This window comes from Lissotriton vulgaris, chromosome 12, assembly GCF_964263255.1.
Source record: "Lissotriton vulgaris chromosome 12, aLisVul1.2, whole genome shotgun sequence".
Lineage (NCBI taxonomy): Eukaryota > Metazoa > Chordata > Amphibia > Caudata > Salamandridae > Lissotriton > Lissotriton vulgaris.
Window position 1 is genome coordinate 749,563,528 of NC_141700.1, and position 23,258 is coordinate 749,586,785.

Genomic DNA, 23,258 nt, shown 5'->3' on the forward strand with positions numbered 1-23,258 from the left:
CCTTGTGCTATGGTGCAACGGGGGCCTGCATTGACGCTAGGCTGCCTGAAGTGAGACAGCACAAGAAAAGGAGAGGAAAACACTGTATGATGTTAAATACGGCGCACTCCTGCCCTTTCAGGCAGCGTAGCAATGTGGTTCGCTGCTTTGTACTGGATAAAAGTATGTTAAATTTGCCCCTTATTTTTTTTTAATTTGTTTTATATTTTCTAAACTAATAATTTTACTGCACATTATTACCTGCCTAGACATTTTCACTGTGCTCAATACATCTAGTCAGCCTTTCTAACACAGATCAAGTTTGTTATTCATGAAGGTCTTTGAGCTGCTGGTTTCTAAACAGGGAAAGGGTTAAATGATATGTTGCTGTCTTTGAACCACTGAGAATTTTGCAATATATCATTCATAAACTCTAGAAAGGTATACAATCTCCATGCCACTGAATTCCATTCCCACCTGTTGTTATTGTGCTATGTTGTCTCATGATGAGATTCTCTAATGATGTTGTTAGACATCATGCACAGCAGAGGATAGATGTACAAAATGTTATCATTAATTGCTAACTATGTTGATCATCCTATTACAGAATAGTGCCATGAGCAGCTGGCGATGATGAGTCTAGGAAACCTGATATTTAGTGAAATTTCAGATCTTCTGAGCAACAGTAAAATTTGTGAAGTATATAAACCTGCCACAAACATGATTCTAAGAAGGTTGAAACAACCAAGCCTCTTGCAGAGAGCACTGTCATGCCTGTTGATCAGCTGCCTTGTGCCAACTTCTTTTGAGCAGAAGAGAACAGATGGATGCCACATTCCTAGACCACAGGCAAATGGGTATTCAAGTGATGGGGATATCCTGATTGGTGGTCTATTTCCACTCCATTATGAGTCATATCCCGACATCAGCTTCAGAGAGGAGCCCACACCGATTGGATGTCAGATGTAAGATGACAAACTATAAGTGTAAATTTGGAAAACAGTTTTGCACAGTATTTCTGAAAAAACAAATAAGCAGATATGTAATGCACATTCCTGCCATCGTGTTTATTTATTTATTTATTTTCAGGGTTTTATAGGGCACGGACAAGACCCTTGCGGGTATCAGAGCCCTTTACAGTACATGGGAATAATAATAACATAAGTCCAGGAAGAGTACATAAAGCCATAGGGCAATCATAAAGCAGGGCTCTATCAATCAAGAAGAGGAGAGTTTCTCATTCATCAACTTAGCCAAGAGCTTGAGATGGTTTCTTCCTCCCTGTACAACCCATGCTTAAATAGGGGGTTATCAAATCTTTTCCTATCTACTGTTTGATTGGTATCTTGCATATAGTATTCTCATTTTCAGATGCATGGTGCATTCTTCAAAACAAGCACCTTGAATTGGTGCTCCATGGCATTATTGGTGATTGTTTGGATATAGAGGTTACTCCTCACTCTTAATTGCTAGAGGGGCTCCTCCAAAGCTGAGTTTAGGCACAGAAATGGAAGAGTGATGGTAAACATGCATCGCCTCACCTCTGCTAGCTCTATGGCCAGATACGATCTTCAGCTCAATTCCTGGCATCCAAAATTTGACTACTCAGCAACCAATAAACAGTTAACTTCCCATAACATACAGTTTAAACTTCTGAATTATACATGGCATCTGCCCAGAGACAGACATTTGTGCTAATATTTGAGATACTCACTTTAAGAGGGGTAAGATGCTAAAATTGAGACAGAGGAATGACTGTTCAGAATGCAAAAAAAATCATCTTTCTAACACAGCTGAAGCACAAGTGTGTAAGGTACTAAAAGACTTAAAAGAAGCTAATACTAGTTCTTCAGCACTAACAGGAACATTTTCAAAATACTTTGGTTCAGCTGTATGAAGCATTTATGCAGTCACAAACAGCCCAAATTACAGAATCAGGCTGTTAGTGGCTGCACAAATGTATTTTCTTAAGTATATGACAGTTACCGAATCACAATTTGGATTTGAAACCCAAAACTGATTTGGTATTTGGAAAGGGCGTGTTTAGATTGTCACTTCAAATTAAGAATCGTAGTGGTATTAAATAAAGCTTTACGACCAGATTCTGGTTGCAAAACATTAACCTTTTATCACCTTCTCAAAGAAGGTGGTAAGTCATTCAGAAAGAAGAATGGGTCCCCAAGGGACCCTTTTCCCTTTGTGAATGTTGACCACATTTTCTTTTAACACACCTTGTTTTCCTTTAAGGAAAATGAGCTGCATTAAAAAAATGCTTTAATTAAAAAGCAAACACAACAGGTGATGGACCGAATGTGGATCAATGTCACACACTCATCCCAGTCCAAAGATCTGGGCCCAAATCCATCGTTTTTTGCACTCCACACCACCCCGGGTTAGACAATGGCGATATGCAAATCAGCTCTGACCCTGTGCCCCATGGGAACAATCCAGTCCGAACTACAAAAGCCATGTCCTTCCCAGAACGGAATCAAGCATCCGAGGACCGGACCGGTTTCGAGGTAACACCTCTCATCAGCCCGGCTAGCTTGACTCCAGTGGTGTGGAGTGCCTGGGACCCACGTCTGGGCATCCCCAGCGCACTTAGGGCGGAATATGCAAACACAACAGGTGATGGACCGAATGTGGATCAATGTCACACACTCATCCCAGTCCAAAGATCTGGGCCCAAATCCATCGTTTTTTGCACTCCACACCACCCCGGGTTAGACAATGGCGATATGCAAATCAGCTCTGACCCTGTGCCCCATGGGAACAGTCCAGTCCGAACTACAAAAGCCATGTCCTTCCCAGAACGGAATCAAGCATCCGACTGGACTGTTCCCATGGGGCAACAGGGTCAGAGCTGATTTGCATATCGCCATTGTCTAAACCAGGGTGGTGTGGAGTGCAAAAAAACGATGGATTTGGGCCCAGATCTTTTGACTTGGGGAGTGTGTGACATTGATCCACATTCAGTCCATCACTTGTTGTTTTTGCAGTTAATTAAAAAGTAATCACAGACATGGTGGTCTTCTGATCCCAGCAGGCCACCAGACCTCTGATGGCTGCTATGCCTAGTGGATAGCAATTTGCAACCTAACTCATTAACATTCATGAGGTAATTTGAATTGCAAACCACTAGAAATAAGTAATTTGTGAACAGATCTATTAGTACATAGTTCGCTTCTCAAATTACCACACGGGTCACTAAATACAGGTCGAAAATTGCGACCAATATTTTTGCAACCATTTCTTAGTATGTCCATCCTTTATCCCTTATGATCCTGAATAACTAAAGGTCAACATTTGGAGATTTGGCCCACACCACATCAGTGTCACAGTGATAGTGCACCCCTTCCTTATGCAACCAGGTCTCTCCAGATGTGCTAGAATAGATTAAAATGTTTAATCCAAACTAGGACATGCCAATAAAGTTGGAACTCCTGAACATTTAGTGATAGGGCAGCGTTTCCAATGAACCAAGAACTGAAGTTGCCCTCTATATACGCTGGAATCATAAATGTCACTTTTTTCATACTCTGAGATTCCTTTTAACATGACTGAAAGTGGAAGAGGGGGAGGATTACGATGAAAAGGATCAAAAAGATGTGCTTTTAGTTAAGATACAAGAAAGGTCGGATTCACTTCCCAAGATAATGGTAGTTTTTAGATGAAAAGCTTTTGGATTAATCTGTTTGTAAAAAATGTTGTTTGTAGCTAAAACTGAGAAACCTTTTTCTGAACTTGGTTAATGAATAAAGAATGAATAGAAACCAGGAAACTGAGAAGAAAGCCAGTCTTTTATTTTACTGTGAGTCCTTGCGTATGATCAGAATTACATTTTATTTTTGTAAATATTTAGGATTGGTGTAAATTCTTTTCAATTATTGCATATGCTCCTCTAAATGACTGATTACGTCAGGAACAGCAGGACCAAAAGTAAGAATCTGAGGAGCTTCTGGAAGACTGTGAATAAAAACCCTGAGGCAAGAAAGTAGATACCTTGGTGACAGAATGGGCTGCATTCTTATGCTCACATTTTGCCAATTGCAGATTGTCATTCCAATTACTTTGTGCAGCATTGCTATAACTATGCAAGTACTGCTCTAAGGTGTGACTTGTTATCTCTGTAAATGCATTTGAATGAAGGGGGTATGTCTAAAAGCATCGTATCTGGCAATCCATGTAGATGGAAAATATCGGAGATACATATCTTTGCCATTTGTAAAGAGTTGAGCCCAGCGTTTTCCAGAATTTGGAAATATACTGTGAACTTCAGTCTAACATCATATTATTGCATAAACCACATAGATGGAATATATCTGTGATAAATATCTTTGTCATTTCTGAAGCTGAAGAAGTCTTCCTAAACATGAAAAATTGGTCATCCAAGACAAGACATTTAGAATCACAATTATCATATGTTCACCTTTTAAAGGTGGCTCATGTACAATATAATCAATGGAAATAGTGTGGCAAGGATGGGGTGGGAAAGGCAACGGAAATAACTATCCATAGGGACACTTTATCCATAGTGAAAATGTACCTGTAGAAGTCTACTACAGGTTTTGAACTGTAAGGGTATGCTTAGACATACTTTTAAACCTTTGTATGTGTGTTGTACAGTACAGCACACAAAAAAACGTAGAAACATTTAGGGAAAATAAAATCGTTTTGTGCATACCTCAAGGAAGAGTGTTTTTTGCAACAAATGACATCCTCTACAAAGAAGCACTGTGTGAGGCACAGCCCTGGAGCCCTAGAAGCCAGTTCACATGTTTGCACACAACCAGAAGAGAAGATGCAGGCAGGAGTCCATGCCAAGCAGACCACAACATGGAAGGTAAGTCTGTGCTCTCTTGAGCCACTGTCATGTTGGTCTTGACATGACCTGACACGTAGCATAGGTACTACCAATGTAGGTTACAAATTATTATGACATATTACTGGAATCATCGATATATCAAGCAAATGACAGAAGCTAACACCCTTTTTTGACTAGTTTGGGTTGGGCAATTAAGGGCGTGGGTGCCATTCCATGTCCCATATTTCCTGGTGAAATATGTAGAGTAGTACATTGTCTAGGTAGTTCAAAACTAATATTAGCATTAAATAATTGCATAACTCCTTCCAAGGCACTCTTGGAAGAATCTGCCCTACTGTATACCAATTCACAGAAATCTTTAAAAAAGAAAAGAACAATCAAGGACTACGCCAAGACAAGTAACGAAAGAACAAATATGGCCTACAGTATTCAAATGGACTCACTAAATGTATAACATGAGACCTAGCAAGTCCTTCTCTTCCCAAACAACCAAGAGCTACTCTACCAAAAATAAAAATACTAAAATACTACTAGAATCTTCTCCACCACATATACATAAAAAAATTCTGACTAAGCAAACCAATAAAATAACTAGCCCTATAAAATCCCAATATAATTAAACAATATTTCTTAAACTAGCTTAAAATAATTTCTTTTACAATTCTAAAAACCAGAATAATATAAAACAAGTTAATATTTCTAATAACCTTAACAAAAATATAATGCAATAGAATTCAAGTTAAAAAAGACAACATCATACTTTTAGAAAATTATCAAACATAATCAACTCTAAAATACTATTTTATTAAAGCATAATAAAGAAAACCCAGCAAAACTTTTCGGTAGAACATACCATTAATGTATGCAAAGTACAACACACACGATTTACAATTAAAAGTTGAACAAAAACAAATAAAAAAGCAATAAAAGCAGCAAACACATATATCAGAGTGCATCCTAGATCAGTTTGAAATTCAAGCAAAATAGTAAAATTAAGTTAAAAAATACATTAGCTGTATCCCCTCTAATCCATGATTATTTGGTACTACTGGGAATTCCAGTTGCCTGTTGATGCCACATTACAGTGCTTTATCTCAAAAATGTCTCACGATTATGCCAGACATTAAGAAGGAATCAGCTCACTGAGAACACAATAGGTTCCGATGTACCTATTCTCAGTAGTCGCTGAGCCTGTATATACATAACTGAATTTCATAATTTAAATCTATCCCACACAACATTTCATTTTGCTAAAATAACTTTAAAGTACTTACAGTTTAGAAGCCGAACACTTTTGAAGCAGAAATCCAGAGTTAAAAAATCCCTAAAAAATGCAAATATTTACTTCACTGCAAAAATATTTATTCAAAATAATTTATATAAAAATTATTTAAATATCTCCAAAACTCTAAAAATATATTTTGAAAATTTGTTTTATGTTTTCTAAACTAATAATTTCACGGCACATTCTTACCTGCCTAGACATTTTCACTGTGCTCAATACATCTAGTCCAGCCTTTCTAACACAGATCAAGTTTGTTATTCACGAAGGTCTTTGAGCTGCTGGTTTCTAAACAGAGAAAGGTCTACATGCTATGTTGCTGTCTTTGAACCACTGAGAATTTTGCAATATATCATTCATAAACTCTAGAAAGGTATAATATCTCCATGCCACTGAATTCCATACCCACCTGTTGTTATTGTGCTATGTTGTCTCATGATGAGATTCTCTAATGATATTGGTAGACATCATGCACAGCAGAGGATAGATGTGCAAAATGTTATCATTAATTGCTAACTATGTTGATCATCCTATTACAGAATAGTGCCATGAGCAGCTGGCGATGATGAGTCTAGGAAACCAGATATTTAGTGAAATTTCAGATCTTCTGAGCAACAGTAAATTTTCTGAAGTATATAAACCTGCCACAAACATGATTTTAAGAAGGTTGAAACAACCACGGCTCTTGCACAGAGCTCTGTCATGCCTGTTGATCAGCTGCCTTGTGCCAACTTCTTTTGAGCAGAAGAGAACAGATGGATGCCACATTCCTAGACCACAGGCAAATGGGTATTCAAGTGATGGGGATATCCTGATTGGTGGTCTATTTCCACTCCATTATGAGTCATATCCCGACATCAGCTTCAGAGAGGAGCCCGCACCGATTGGATGCCAGATGTAAGATGACAAACTATAAGTGTAAATTTGGAAAACAGTTTTGCACATTATTTCTGAAAAAACAAATACGCAGATATGTAATGCACATTCCTGCCATCGTGTTTATTTATTTATTTATTTTCAGAGTTTTATAGGGCACGGACAAGACCCTTGCGGGTATCAGAGCCCTTTACAGTACATGGGAATAATAATAACATAAGTCCAGGAAGAGTACATAAAGCCATAGGGCAATCATAGAGCAGGGCTCTATCAATCAAGAAGAGGAGGGTTTCTCATTCGTCAACTTAGCCAAGAGCTTGAGATGGTTTCTTCCTCCGTGTACAACCCATGCTAAAATAGGAGGTTATCAAATGTTTTCCTATCTACTGTTTGATTGGTATCTTGCATATAGTATTCTCATTTTCAAATACATGGTGCATTCTTCAAAACAAGCACCTTGAATTTGGTGCTCCATGGCATTATTGGTGATTGTTTGGATATAGAGGTTACTCCTCACTCTTAATTGCTAGAGGGGCTCCTCCAAAGCTGAGTTTAGGCACAGAAATGGAAGAGTGATGGTAAACATGCATCGCCTCACCTCTGCTAGCTCTACGGCCAGATACGATCTTCAGCTGAATTCCTGGCATCCAAAATTTGACTACTCAGCAACCAATAAACAGTTAACTTCCCATAACAAGCATTTGTGCTTGTCTTGCCGATCTGTGTTTTTCTCTGTTTTGCCCGTTTTTTTGTCGTTTATTTTTGCCTGTTTGTATTTTAAAGTGTTTTGTAAAGTATTTTAAAGTGTGCGCTCTCCTTCCTTGTTGCCCGCCTACCGCGCCACCCCCCGCCCTCCCTTCCCGCCACCGCCGCTTGTCCCCGCCCCTTTTTCTTCTGTAACCCTCCCCGCTCCCGCCTCCCAGCTGCCCCGCCCACCCGCGCACTTCGCCTTAAATGGCGACCGTGCGAACGCGCAGCGGTCACGCCGATTGTGCGCCGAAGGCGCGCCAAAGGTAAGCCCGTCTGCGCCCGTCCGCGACCGGATCGCGACCAGCGCCAGGACCCCTGGCCCCCGAGGAGCCCGACCGACCCGCCTGACGTACTCCGCCGCCACCCTCACCGCTCTCAACACCGGCCGACTCCCAGAATGCCATCAAGCCACACCACGACACACCCACGGACCTTTCAGCTGCCACGCCTGCAAGTTCTCCTGCATCCGGACCAGCCCCGCACCAGCACCCGACAAGTCGAACTCCAGCAGCACCCACCTCAAGTGCATCCTGCTCAACACCCGCTCCGTCCACAGACACGCCATCGAACTCTGGAACCTCCTAGACGCCACAGCCCCTGACGTTGCCTTCCTCACGGAGACCTGGATGAACGCCTCTTCAGCTCCCGACATCGCCATCGCCATCCCAGAGGGCTACAAGATCGTCCGGAGGGACCGAAACGCCAACCAGATGGGAGGAGGCATCGCCATCATCCACAGGAACACCATCCGTCTCACGACCAGCACCGACAACACCCTGACCAGCGCCGAACACCTGCATTTCCAGATCCACACCAACCCGAACACCACCCTCAGAGGCACCCTGATCTACCGACCCCCTGGACCACGCACGCAATTCAGCGAGGACATCGCCGACTTCGTCAGCCCGCATGCCCTCCCCTCCGCCGACTACATCCTCCTGGGGGACCTGAACTTCCACCTGGAGAACAACAACGACCACAACACCAGCACCCTGCTCGACAACCTCGCCAACCTGGGACTCAAGCAACTGGTGTCCACCCCCACCCACCTCGCCGGACACACACTCGACGCCGTCTTCTCATCCAGCACAGACATCAACTTCAGCCACGCCACAGAGCTTCAATGGACGGACCACAGCTGCGTCCACTTCACCTTCAAGAGAACGACGACCCACCAACACCAGCAACACACCGCCCGCAGAAGCTGGAACAAGATCACAGCAGACCAGCTCGCCACCTCCCTGAGCCAACACCCTCCTGCCAGCTCAGCGAACCCCAGCCAGGCCGCCGACAACCTCACGAAGTGGATCACCATCTGCGCGGACGAGCTCGCCCCGCTGAGGACCCCGCCCAGCAGACCCGCCAGCAAGAAGGCCCCATGGTTCACCGACGAACTCAAGAGCTCCAAGAAGAACTGCCGAGCCCTCGAGAAAGTCTGGAAAAGGGACCCGACACCGGACAACAGGACCTCCTACAAACTGGCCACCCGGAAACACCACCAGCTGATCCGCGCCGCCAAGAGAACAGCATTCAAGGACCGGTTGGACAACAACGCACACAACAGCAAGGAACTCTTCAACATCGTGAAAGAGCTTTCCAACCCCAGCGCAGGAAACAACGACATCACCCCATCACAAGACCTCTGCAACTCCCTCGCCTCATACTTCCACAACAAGATCACGGACATACACAGCAGTTTCAACAACCAACCAACGCACACCACGACCGACCTGCCACCCCCCCCCACCACCACCCTCCACGCCTGGACCCCGATCAGCACAGAAGACACCATCCGCACGATGAACTCCATCCACTCCGGATCACCAACCGACCCCTGCCCTCACCACGTCTTCAACAAGGCCGACGCTGTCATCGCACCCCACCTGCGAGACATCATCAACACATCCTTCGACACCACCATCTTCCCCGAAAGCTGGAAACACGCCGAACTCAGCGCTCTACTCAAAAAACCAACAGCGGACCCCACCGACCTCAAGAATTACCGCCCCATCTCGCTTCTACCGTTTCCAGCCAAAGTCATCGAGAAGACCGTCAACAAGCAGATGGCCGCCTTCCTCGAGACGAACGGATCCCTCGACCCCTCACAGTCCGGCTTCCGAGCCAAACACAGCACCGAGACCGCCCTCATCGCCGCCACCGATGACATCCGAGCCCTGATGGACAAGGGAGAAACAGCGGCCCTCATCCTCCTAGACCTCTCCGCGGCATTCGACACGGTCTGCCACCGCACCCTAACACGGCGCCTCAGCAACATCGGTATCCAGGACAAGGCGCTGGAATGGATCATCTCCTTCCTCGACGGAAGAACACAGCGAGTCCGCCTACCACCGTACAAGTCAGAGGCCTCCGAAGTCATCTGCGGCGTCCCCCAAGGATCATCACTGAGCCCCACCCTCTTCAACGTCTACATGAGCCCCCTCGCGGCCATCGTACGCAAACACCACCTCAGCATCATCTCCTACGCCGACGACACCCAGCTGATCCTCTCCCTGACCAAAAACCCCGCCGCCGCCAGAGCCAACCTGCACGAAGGGATGAAAGAGGTAGCCGAGTGGATGACGACCAGCCGCCTGAAACTGAACTCGGACAAGACGGAGGTCCTCATCCTGGGCTCTTCACCCTCCGCCTGGGACGACTCCTGGTGGCCTCCCGCCCTGGGCACCGCACCCAAACCGACAGACCATGCACGAAACCTGGGCTTCATCCTGGACTCCTCCCTCTCCATGACCAGGCAAGTCAACAGCGTCTCCTCGGCGTGCTTCAACATCCTACGCATGCTACGAAAGATCTTTTGGTGGATCCCCGCAGAGACCAGGAAGACCGTCACCCAGGCCCTCGTCACCAGCCGACTGGACTACGGCAACGCCCTCTACGCCGGGACCACCGCCAAGCTCCAGAAGAGACTCCAGCGGATCCAAAACGCCTCAGCCAGACTCATCCTCGACATCCCACGATCCAGCCACATCTCCGGTCATCTGAGAGACCTTCACTGGCTCCCCGTCAACAAGAGAATCACCTTCCGCCTCCTCACCCACGCACACAAAGCCCTACACGACCAAGGCCCGAGCTACCTCAACAGCCGAGTCAACTTCTACGCTCCCAAACGCCACCTCCGATCAGCCAACCACGCCCTCGCCGCCGTCCCCCGCATCCGAAGAGCGACTACAGGAGGAAGGTCCTTCTCCTACCTGGCCGCCAAGACCTGGAACTCCCTCCCGTCCGACCTGCGCCTGACCCAAGACCACCTCTCCTTCAGGAAGAAGCTGAAGACCTGGCTGTTCGAGCAGTAGCGGCACCCCCCCTCCCCAGCGCCTTGAGACCCTACGGGTATGTAGCGCGCTTTATAAGTGTCATTGATTGATTGATTGATTGATTGAGTTTTCACTTCTGAATTATACATGGCATCTGCCCAGAGACAGACATATGTGCTAATATTTGAGATATTCACTTTAAGAGAGGTAAGATACTAAAATTGAGACAGAGGAATGACTGTTCAGAATGCAAAAAAAATCATCTTTCTAACACAGTTGAAGCATAAGTTTGTAAGGTACTAAAAGACTTAAAAGAAGCTAATACTAGTTCTTCAAAACTAACAGGAACATTTTCAAAATACTTTGGTTCAGCTGTATGAAGCATTTATGCAGTCACAAACAGCCCAAATTACAGAATCAGGCTGTTAGTGGCTGCACAAATGTATTTTCTTAAGTATATAACAGTTACCGAATCACAATTTGGATTTGAAACCCAATACTGATTTGGTATTTGGAAAGGGCGTGTTTAGATTGTCACTTCAAATTAAGAATCGTAGTGGTATTAAATAAAGCTTTACGACCAGATTCTGGTTGCAAAACATTAACCTTTTATCACCTTCTCAAAGAAGGTGGTAAGTCATTCAGAAAGAAGAATGGGTCCCCAAGGGACCCTTTTCCCTTTGTGAATGTTAACCACATTTTCTTTTAACACATCTTGTTTTCCTTTAAGGAAAATGACCTGCATTAAAAAAAATGCTTTAATTAAAAAGCAATCACAGACATGGTGGTCTTCTGATCCCAGCAGGCCACAAGACCTCTGATGGCTGCTATGCCTAGTGGATAGCAATTTGCAACCTAACTCATTAATATTCATGAGGTAATTTGAATTGCGACCCACTAGAAATAAGTAATTTGTGAACAGATCTATTAGTGCATAGTTCGGTTCTCAAATTACCACATGGGTCACTAAATAAAGGTCGCAAATTGCGACCAATATTTTTGCAACCATTTCTTAGTATGTCCATCCCTTTATCCCTAATGATCCTGAATAACTAAAGGTCAACATTTGGAGATTTGGCCCACACCACATCACTGTCACAGTGATAGTTCACCCCTTCCTTATGCAACCAGGTTTCTCCAGATGTGCTAGAATAGATGAAAATGTTTAATCCAAACTAGGACATGCCAATAAAGTTGGAACTCATGAACATTCAGTGATAGGACAGGGTTTCCAATGAACCAAGAACTGAAGTTTCCATCTATATATGCTGGAATTATAAATGCCACTTTCTTCATACTATGAGATTCCTTTTAACATGACTGAAAGTGGAAGAGGACGAGGAGGTGAAGGATTACAATGAAAAGGATCAAAAAGATGTGGTTTTAGTTAAGATACAAGAAATGTCAGATTCACTTCCCAAGATAATGGTAGTTTTTAGATGAAAAGCTTTTGGATTAATCTGTTTTTAACAAATGTTGTTTGTAGCTAAAACTGAGAAATCTTGTTCTGAACTTGGTTAATGAAAAAAGATTTAATAGATACCGGGAAACTGAGAAGAAAGACAGTCTTTTTTTTTACTGTGAGCCCTTGCGTATGATGAGAATTACATTTTATTTTTGTAAATATTTGGGATTGGTGTAAATTCTTAGCAATTATTGCATATGCTCCTCTAAATGACTGATTAAGTCAGGCACAGCAGGACCAAAATTAAGAATCTGAGGAGCTTCTGGAAGGCTGTGAATAAAAACCCTGAGGCAAGAAAGTAGATACCTTGGTGACAGAATGGGCTGCATTCTTATTCTCACATTTTGCCAGTGGCACATTGTCATTCCAATTACTTTGTGCAGCATTGCTATAACTATGCAAGTACAGCTCTAAGGTGTGACTTGTTATCTCTGTAAATGCATTTAAATGAAGGGGGTATGTCTAAAAGCATAGTATCTGGCAAGCCATGTAGATGGAAAATATCTGAGATACATATCTTTGCCATTTGTAAAGAGTTGAGTCCAGCGCTTTCCAGAATTTGGAAATATACTGTGAACTTCAGTCTAACATCATATTATTTCATAAACCACATAGATTGAATATGTAAATTGATACTTGTATAGCGCACTACTCACCCCCAAGGGTCTCAAGGCGCTTGTACGAATACCGCTGTGGAACCCATCCTGGCTTTCCCTGTGAGGCGTCCACTCCTGGGCACCCACAAGGTGGTGGCCAGGCATCCTTAGCGTTGTGGGGTCCGTTGTGTGTAGATTAAGCAAGCTATTGACCATAGTGGGACTCCATGATTGGAATAGGCACCGAGGCAAGAATTATCAGGTCCATGGAATTTTGAGCCCAAGACCCGCCGAGGCGGGGAATTGAACCCTGGTCCCGGGCTAGACCTCTGCATCAGGGTCTGCCGCTCTAATCATTGAGCCACAGAATATATCTGTGAAAAATATCTTTGTCATTTCTGAAGCTGAAGAAGTCTTCCTAAGCATGAAAAATTGGTCATCCAAGACAAGACATTTAAAATTACAATTATCATCTGTTCACGTTTTAAAGGTGGCACATGTACAATATAATCAATGGAAATAGTGTGGCAAGGATGGGGTGGGAAAGGCAACGGAAATAACTATCCATAGGGACACACTATCCATAGTGAAAATGTACCTGTAGAAGTCTACTACAGGTTTTGAACTGTAAGGGAATGCTTAGACACCCTTTTAAACCTTTGTATGTGTGTTGTACAGTACAGCACAAAAACAAACGTAGAAACATTTAGAGAAAAGAAAGCCGTTTTGCGCATGCCTCAAGGAAGAGTGTTTTTTGCAACAAATGACATCCTCTACAAAGAAGCACTGTGTGAGGCACAGCCCTGGAGCCCTAGAAGCCAGTTCACAGGTTTGCACACAACCAGAAGAGAAGATGCAGGCAGGAGTCCATGCCAAGCAGACCACAACATGGAAGGTAAGTCTGTGCTCTCTTGAGCCACTGTCATGTTGGTGTTGACATGACCTGGCACCTAGCATAGGTACTACCAACGTAGGTTAGAAATTATTATGACATATTACTGGAATCATCTATATATCAAGCAAATGGCAGAAGCTAACACCCTTCTTTGACTATTTTGGGTTGGGCCATTAAGGGCATGGATGCCATCCCACGTCCCATATTTCCTGGTGAAATATGTAGAGTAGTACATTGTCTAGGTAGTTCAAAACTAATAATAGCATTAAATAATTGCATAACTCCTTCCAAGGCACTCTTGGAAGAATCCGCCATACTGTATACCAATTCATAGAAATCTTTAAAAAAGAAAAGAACAATCAAGGACTACGCCAAGACAAGTAATGACAGAACAATTATGGCCTACAGTATCCAAATGGACTCACTAAATGTATGACATGAGAGCTAGCAAGTCCTTCTCTTCCCAAACAACCAAGAACTACACTACCAAAAATCAAAATACTAAAATACTACTAGAATCTTCTCCACCACATATACATAAAAAATTCTGACTAAGCAAACCAATAAAACAACAAGCCCTACAGAATCCCTATATAATTAAACATTATTTCTTAAACTAGCCTAAAATTATTTTTTTACAATTCTAAAAACCAGAATAATGTAAAACAAATTAATATTTCTAATAACCTTCACAAAAATATAATGCAATAGAATTCAAGTTAAAAAACACAGCATCATACTTTTAGAACATTATCAAACATAATCAACTCTTAAATACTATTTAATTAAACCGTAATAAAGAAAATCCAGCAAAACTACTATACAACAGCAACGTAGACAGAATGACACATATATCAATAAATCAATCATAAATACTTTTTTCGGTAGAACATACCGTTAATGTAAGCAAAGTACAACACACAAGATTTACAATTACAAGTTGAAGAAAAACAAATAAAAAAGCAATAAAAGCAGCAAACACATATATCAGAGTGCATCCTAGATCAGTTTAAAATTCAAGCAAAATAGTAAAGTTATGTTAAAAAATACCATTAGCTGTATCCCCTCTAATCCATAAGCCATGATTATTTGTTACTACTGGGAATTCCAGTTGCCTGTTGATGCCACATTACAGTGTTTTATCTCAAAAATGTCTCACGATTATGCCAGACATTAAAAAGGAATCAGCTCACTGAGAACACAATAGGTTCCGAAGTATCTATTCTCAGTAGTCGCTGAGCCTGTATATACATAAAAACTGAATTTCATAATTTAAATCTAACCCACACAACATTTCATTTTACTAAAATAACTTTAAAGTACTCACAGTTTAGAAGCTGTAGACCTTTGAAGCAGAAATCCAATTCTAGAAGCAGAAATCCAAAGTTTAAAAATCCCTAAAAAATGCAAATACTTACTTCAGTGCAAAAATATTTTTTCAAAATAATTTATATAAAAATTATTTAAATATCTCCAAAACTCTAAAAATATATGTTGAAAGTAGTTTTCCAGGAAAACCAAATTAAAAAAGAATGAACGTAAAACTTTTGATACTCAAACCACAAAAATCCAGCTCATTTTCATACCTTGGATTTTTTTTCAATATTTTGGGGGGTGCCTGGTCACCTCAACCTGCTGGCTTAATGGGACAGCTTGGGGAGCCCACCCCTGTCTCAGCAGCTGGTTCCCCAATCAGCGAGCAATCTCCAATGCTGATCACTTTGTGGGGGCAGGGAGTTAGGTATGTGATGTCCAGCTGCTACCGCCAGACACAGGCACAGGGAGTGTGGTGAAGCCACCTCTTTTGGGGGACAAGACAACTTTCCCATTTCATTTTGTATCAGTCCCCATGGAGATGGGGGTTCCTGGGACTGACGTAGAAAAAAGATGGGGGCTATACATCTCCCACCCTGAAATATATGATTACATCAGGTGGTGACCCCAAGGCCCTAGCCCACTTCAGAAATACATTTTCACTGGGTAGTAGAGCCTCACAAGCTTGGACTTCAGTGGGGGGGGGCATAAACGTAATCAAACTTACAGTATCCATAACTCATGCTGGCTCATTTTACTACTGGTGGCAAGCTCTTGCCTGCCTCCTGGCCTGAAAAGTGGTAATATACAAGGAACCGGTTCCACTGACTCCCTGCACCAGATTTTGCTACTGGTCTTTTGTTTCTGTTTGCAAAAGTTTAGATTTTTTCCTCGACTGGTCTTCGGGGGGAGGGGAGGTAACGGGGTAAGCTGAACTGTCCTGGAGAGACCCACTTTTCCTGGGGTCAAATGAGAACAGAGTCCTTAGTTGTTTTGGGCATCATGGTGTTTCTTCTTACAGTTTTCCATGGCTGTCGCTGTCCCCAGAGTCCAGCATCAAAAGCACAAACAGCACCACCAGCCCTCTCTCTCCCTTGTGCAAACGTTTTTGAAAAGGGGTGGAAAGTTCTAGGAGCTAGGCACCCCTGGTCAGTCCTAGGGTGTCACATCACCTCTCCACTCCTGTTCCAACCCTCCTGCACAGCATGCTGGGACAGCAAGATGGCATCAGGAGTCACTGGTCACATCTGCTCTTGGGGTCCGAGCTCCACCCCCTCGCTGACAATGCCTTTTCTACCAAAACTTCAAAGAGGCACCCCCTCTTGTGTTGGCTCAAGTTGTCTTGGCTTCCTCCTTTCTTCAGTAGGCTTCAGCAGGCCCCAGCCCTGGTACACAGATTTATCTCTGTGTATATAATAAAGTGCCATTGCAGACAAAACTGTAAATGACACAGAATTTACCTACAAGACCCCATCAACATTATAAAGTCTTCCTCAGGTCAAAACTAACCCTGCAGAGTCCCTGCGGTGCCAGGCTACCTGTGCACAGTTGCTGTGCGTGATGGGAGTTTCACACATGCTCCCCACACGTGGGCACACATGTGTGCACAAGTTTTCGTGCATAACAAGCCAAGTGCCCCTTCCGTCGCTGTGTCCACTGACATTAGCCTAAAAGGCAGAGATGTGCATTAAACACACGCAGTCCATTTGCCATGCGATTATCATGGGTGAGACACGTAGTGAGACTCACCCAAAGAAAAGTACAAAACCGGGTGATCCAAAATGAAATAAAAGCTACATATTAAATAGGTGGAATCCATTTTGCAATACTGACACTAAACATTTTTAAGCCGAAACCATACCCAGTATCTAAACTCTTTAACTGGTGAGCTGAGCTTCACAATTGTAACTCCAAATGCTGAATTATTAAGAAAAGTGTTTTTATTTTGGGAAGTTCAAATGTACTATTCTAACTCCAGATACTACAAAACAAAACTGTATGGAGGGTCAAGGGGGATATTTAAAGACCTGTCTACTAAATCCCCTAGTCAAGTACACAAATAACAAGAGAGTAGACCAGGTCTGGGGATAGTGCGTCACCAAACAGATGACTCCGATACGATAAGATGTACATGTGTGCCAGTGTTGCTGAAAATTATTGGACACAAAAGGCTAGAAAAAGTCCCATCAGACCACCCAACTGGTGGAGTTTGCGTCACGTGGGATATTGCTGATCAATCCTTACCACACCCAGTCTTACAGTGCTGTAGTGGAAAAGGATGTCCGCGGTCCAGCCATAATGATTCCAATGGAGTGGACTAAATAAAGTGCAGTGCTGAAAGAAATGGTGATAAAATAAAATTGGCTACACTGGCCCAGAGAGAGTGTACATACTAAAGTCAGTGTGTCAATGGTTAAAAACACGCCTGGTAGAGAAGTTGAACTACCCAGTGGCGCTGTGCAAATCGGTCGACATGTTTCAGCATAAGGGGCCATTCCCCTGCTTTCTTCAGGACCTTGGGTGTGTAATGGCTACTGCTACTGTAACCGCACGTGATAAAGTAAGTAGGGGACTGAATAACCATACCGATAGACAGGACAAATACATATCTACCAGGAAGTAGAACTCTTGGACGTCCACTGGCGAAGGAGAAGCTTTCTTCTTCCCAGCCTTGTGTGGGTGACGACCTCACCTCACCCGGCAACCGCTCGGGAGTATGAGGCCCGCTCTCTCCGTCGGTGCCCCTGTAGTTGCACCAAGCGGAAGTGGAGGTCAAACATGTCGACTGATTTGCACAGCGCCACTGGGTAGTTCAACTTCTCTACCAGTATAGATCAAGAACATTGTATTTTAATTATAACCTTTCATTTTTTACTATCTTGTGTTTTCTAGGTTCTCTCTAGAAGTTTACCAGTGGATCCAGGCCATGGTGTTTGCTATTGAGGTGATCAATAGGAAAGCTACCCTGCTACCCAACATCACTCTGGGTTTAAGGATCTACGATTCTTGCACAACAATGCAGCGGTCACTCTATGGGACCTTGTGGATGCTCACAGGACACGTGAATCCTGTTCCAAACTACAATTGTCATGGAAGTCGCCCGCCAGCTGCCATTATTGGGGACTCTTCTTCCACACGTTCTATGCTCCTAGCACGTATCCTTGGCCTGTACAGATACCCACAGGTACTGCACTATAACTATTCTCTTACTCTAACTTGAGATCCAGCATCCTCCCTGAACCTGTAGTGTTGTTCTTTTGAGAACTAGACTATACAAAACGTTAAGAGCAATTTTGAACAGGATGTAAGCCCAGCTGCTATGTAAGATGGCTGCTAAGGAACAGAGCTTCAATCCCTTGAAAACAATCATGTGGATTCTGATCCTGCATCTGAACTCCAGAATACATATTGCAACACCATCTGATTTGAGAAAAAGCTGATCTGTGGTTTTATTGCAGTTGGTGTCAACAACTAAGATGGGGTGGGGGAGGTCTAGGACGACATGGTGGAGCACTCTGTCAGAGTCCTTGCAGTGATATGGTTCATAGGTGACCCTGAGGAAGTGCCCACGCTCATACCAGTATGTGGATTTGGCTACCTGCACTAAACATCCTTTGATGACTATGCAATGTACTTCCCTGTAGATCACCAAAGGGGAAGAATGAAAGTACATAGATGTCAATAGCGTAGGCGGTTCCTATGAACCACAGGAGGTAAGTAGCCAGAAACCACCCTGAATTTAGGAAAGTGTGCTTCTCACTGCCCTTGAAAAGTTGAGGATTATAAAAGGATGTTCCATTTGGTTTCTGAAGGGTTATCTCCATGATACTTATAGCAGCACTTACCTACTAAAAGTGAATCTTGACATAGATGATCAGGCAAATATGTTTTTGTAGTGAGAAGGGCAGAATGCAACTGGGTGTTGCCACAGGCCATCTTATACTGTTGTAAGCTAAGAATTGCCTATGTAACATTCAGTAAGAGTGGATTTTTGCCGAAGGAGCTATGATTTGAGCGTGTCTTGGATCAGTAGAAGTTGGGGCAATTTACTGAAAGTGTAGTGAACATGCATGATACTGTGACAGAGATGCTGATATTATAGCACCAAGTACTGAACTCACTTGATTCTGCAGGGACTATGTGCACCCGCACTTGATTTCTTCCAAAGTCAGTAGGGCAATATGGGGAAATATGATGCACAGTAGAGCAAACCCTTTTTGACCAATGATATACTAATAAGACTACTTCTCTGGGAAGAGGTGAGGGGGTGCAGTTGCCCATTCGGAATCAGTAATCCACTAGTGATATCAACACAAATCTTCTATATAGAAATAGCAGGTTTATATCTGTAGATACTAAAGTAGACATGCTATCAGTGGAAATGGAACACCTTGAAGAAAGGTTAGATAGACAGGCTACAAAGATTGGCATGGTGGAATGCCATGTTTCCGACCAATACCCCCTCAGAAAGTCCTGGAAGTGATTCATACCAGCATTTAGGACCTACAAGCCTTATCCAGATACAATAACATTAGTATAATAGGTTTTGCTGAGAAATGGCAATGTGCAAACTCAAAAGGTGAGTAAATGGACGGTAGGCGAGGAGTTGCTTCCAAAACAGTGCAGGCATGATGATGAGGTGGGCGATGACCTAGAGGTTTAGGGGAGCTCCTTGAGGATTTCTTGGACCCTGGGGAATTCCAAGGGCTGATGTTGATGACTCTGCCTACTATTTTGGGCGTACTAGACTGGAAAAGGCTCCACTTCCAACATTTGTGATCAAGAGTGATTTATGTATACTGTTAAATTACTAATCTAATGTAATACTGGCTTTTTCTCTCTGTGACATGGCTATTAATGGTTATTGTTAATATGTCAGTCTCTTTTTTTGAACTATAAACACTCAATAAAAAATGTTTTTTGTAATAAAAAGAAACTGATATGCAGTGTCCCACAGGGATCATCCCTCAGCCCCACTCTTTTCAACATATACATGACAGTGCTCAACATCATCCGATTACACCCAACTTATCCTCTCCCTGACAGACAAGACAAACAGCACTAGAACCAACTTTACCAACTGCCTGAACATGGCAGGAGACTGGATTGGAACCAACTAACTGAAGCTCAACTCCAAGAAGACAGAAGTACTGGTCTTTAGCAACAAAAACTCCCTAAGGGATTCCACCTGGTGGCCGTCAGAGCTAAGACTAACACCTACTGATAATGCAAGAAATGTAGGGATCATCCTAGATGACATGCTTAACATGACGGCTCAGGTCAATGCAGTTTGCAACTCTTGCTTCCACACCCTGTGCATGATGAGAAAGATCTTCAAATGGTTGCCTCAGAACTCCAGATGGACTGTGACACAAACACTCATCACCAGCAGGCTAGACTGCAGCAGAACCAGAATCTCTAAACAACTCCTATACAGGCTCCAGACCATTCAGAACAAAGCCTTAAGACTCATACTCAACATTCAACGCCACACCCACATCACACCTCAGGAAGCTTCACTGACTACCCATTCACAAGCACAGCCAATTCAAATTTCTCACGCACACATACAAAGCCCTACACAACACAGGGCCAGAATACCTAAACAGCCACATACACATTCACCAACCCACCAGACACCTAAACTCTACTTCACTCTCACACACTCCCCACAACCACAAAACGCAAAACAGGAGGCCGCTTTTTCTCTTACATTGCATCACAGAAAATGGAACGACATCCCTCAACACATCAGAGTCCTCCTCCCTTAATGAGTTATGCAAGAAGCTGAAAGATCTGGCTCTTCATATAAGCACCCTGGAGAACACACACTTACATACCTTGCCCAAGTGCCCGGATAACCTCTTGGGTGATTAGTGCACTATACAGATCAGCATAACATAACATGTGAAATCTCTTCTGTCTAAACTTATGGGTGAGGAAACCTATACTATAATGTTCATTGTGAAATAAACACATTGTTAGCTAGGGCTGAGGCACTGGGCTCTGCTAGACCTATTATGGCACAGCTTCTAAACTACTGAGATAGTGATACAGTGTTTTCTCTTGTGCGGGGACAGGGGGGGCTTACCTAGAAGGTCAAGTTTCCAAGTATCCTGACTATCCACAGACAGTGCAAGAGGGTTGTTATGCATTGATACTGGCTAAAAGACTGCTCAGGGAATTTGATGTAAAATATCCAGTGCACTACCCAGCACATTTGATAATTATGTCTGGGGCAAACCTTTAATCATCAATGACTCTAAGGTGTCTGCTACTTATGTGAAGGAAACATTTGGCATGTATCGCAATAGGTACACATTACAGGTGCTAGGCCAGATTCAACAAAGAGCGGGGTCACCTACAAAAGACCTAGACTGGGTTACAAAGAGATTGGTCCTGAGTATGTCTGGGCAAAATTGAAATTATACCAGCATAATTGTTGTAAGGTAAGGATATACTAGTTACCAAAAATTCTGAAATTCATCCATTATCCAGTTTTGTGTAATTGAGCACCATCTGTGCTATAAATTGACACAAAAAATGCTATTGGCTGCAAACAAATTACATGAAATTTATTGAACTAACAGAACATGGCTGTTGTTGATTTTGATCCTATTACTGCATCCTTGTGTCTAAAAATGACGTGAAGAGTAATTTTGCACTAGGCATTTTGCATAATTGCACGCAATTTCATATAATTTTGTCAACATTTTAATGTAAAAGCAAATTGCACTCATGTTGCACACCCTTAGTCCTGAGACCTGTATGGAATTGCCTGGAATGGAGTGCTGGTAAAGGTGATAGAGTGTTGGCAAGACATTGCTACCATGTTACTGCATAGTTGCTCCTATTCTTTACACACCATTACCAAATATAAGTTCACAATGCTAAATAAGTGCTGGTACATATTGATGGGTCGTATTTTTAGGACATGGAGAAACCATGAAAAATATGCTATAAGCAACTTGTGGGTTGTGTAACTTGTTATGAGTGAAGTTCGATGAAGTTCGCCTCCACAGATAGGTCTTCCCTAACGTTCCAGTACGGTTGAATTTCTGTGTCCAGTTCCTTGCACCTGTTAGGCCACCCTGACACGATATACTTCTTTACCCTCTTCAAGGTTTCATCCTGTTCCATTTGGTTTTCCCATTCTTCCTTTGCCACTGCCACCACGCCTACTTCCAAAATAGTGTCATCAACTTTTTCCTCCTCAGCATCACCACAGATTGGAGCCCTTGAGAGGAAATCCGCCACACTGTTTTGTTGCCCCGGAATGTATACCGCTCTGAAATTAAATCCTTGCAGGCCCAACACCCACTTTGCTATGCGTGGGGTCATTTCTTCCACATTTTTCTTTGTGAACAAGGGCACCAGAGGCTTGTGGTCTGTATGCACCTCGAATTGCATTCCCCACACGTAGTATTTGAAATGTTTGATTGCCCAATATACAGCTAGGGTCTCCTTTTCCACCGTGGAATAATTGGCCTCCGGAGCAGTGAGGGTTCTGGAAGCCAAAGCTACAACTTTTAACTCCTTCTCCACTCGCTGGGCTAAGGTGGCGCCTATTCCTCGGTTACTGGCATCTGTAGAAATTATTATGTCTCTTTCAGGATCAAATTCTGCAATAAATGGTGCCTGTATGATTGCATTTTTTATATCTTTGAACGCCTTCTCTTGGTCTTCGCCCCAGTTGAAGATGCTATCTTTCTTTACCAACACTCTCAAAGAATAAGATCTGGTGGCAAAATCTTTGATGAATTTCGCCATGTACTCTGCCAGTCCCAGAAATGACACAACCTCCTCTTTGTTTCTTGGTGTTTGAGCATCTCTAACTGCGTTGACCTGATCCCACTTTGGTTTGATGCCTTCTTCCGAAATAGTGTGGCCCAAGTAGTCCACAGAGCTCACCCCCAACTTGCACTTACTCACTCTGGTAGTGAAGCCTACGTCCCTTAATTTCCTTAACACTCCTTTGATGTTCTCACTATGTTCCTTTTCATT

At 43.2% G+C, this 23,258-nt stretch overlaps 1 protein-coding gene across 1 annotated transcript in view; it reads left to right on the forward strand.

Annotated features, from left to right (window-relative positions):
* The first annotated feature begins 612 nt into the window (after positions 1–612).
* LOC147678574 (extracellular calcium-sensing receptor-like) overlaps positions 613–23,258 on the forward strand; it is a 42,858-nt gene continuing 20,212 nt past the window's right edge. The window contains exons 1-2 of the mRNA XM_086945702.1: positions 613–944; positions 18,147–18,438. Of these exons, the coding sequence (XP_086801828.1) occupies positions 613–944; positions 18,147–18,438 (624 nt within the window). The remainder of the gene's footprint in view (positions 945–18,146; positions 18,439–23,258) is intronic.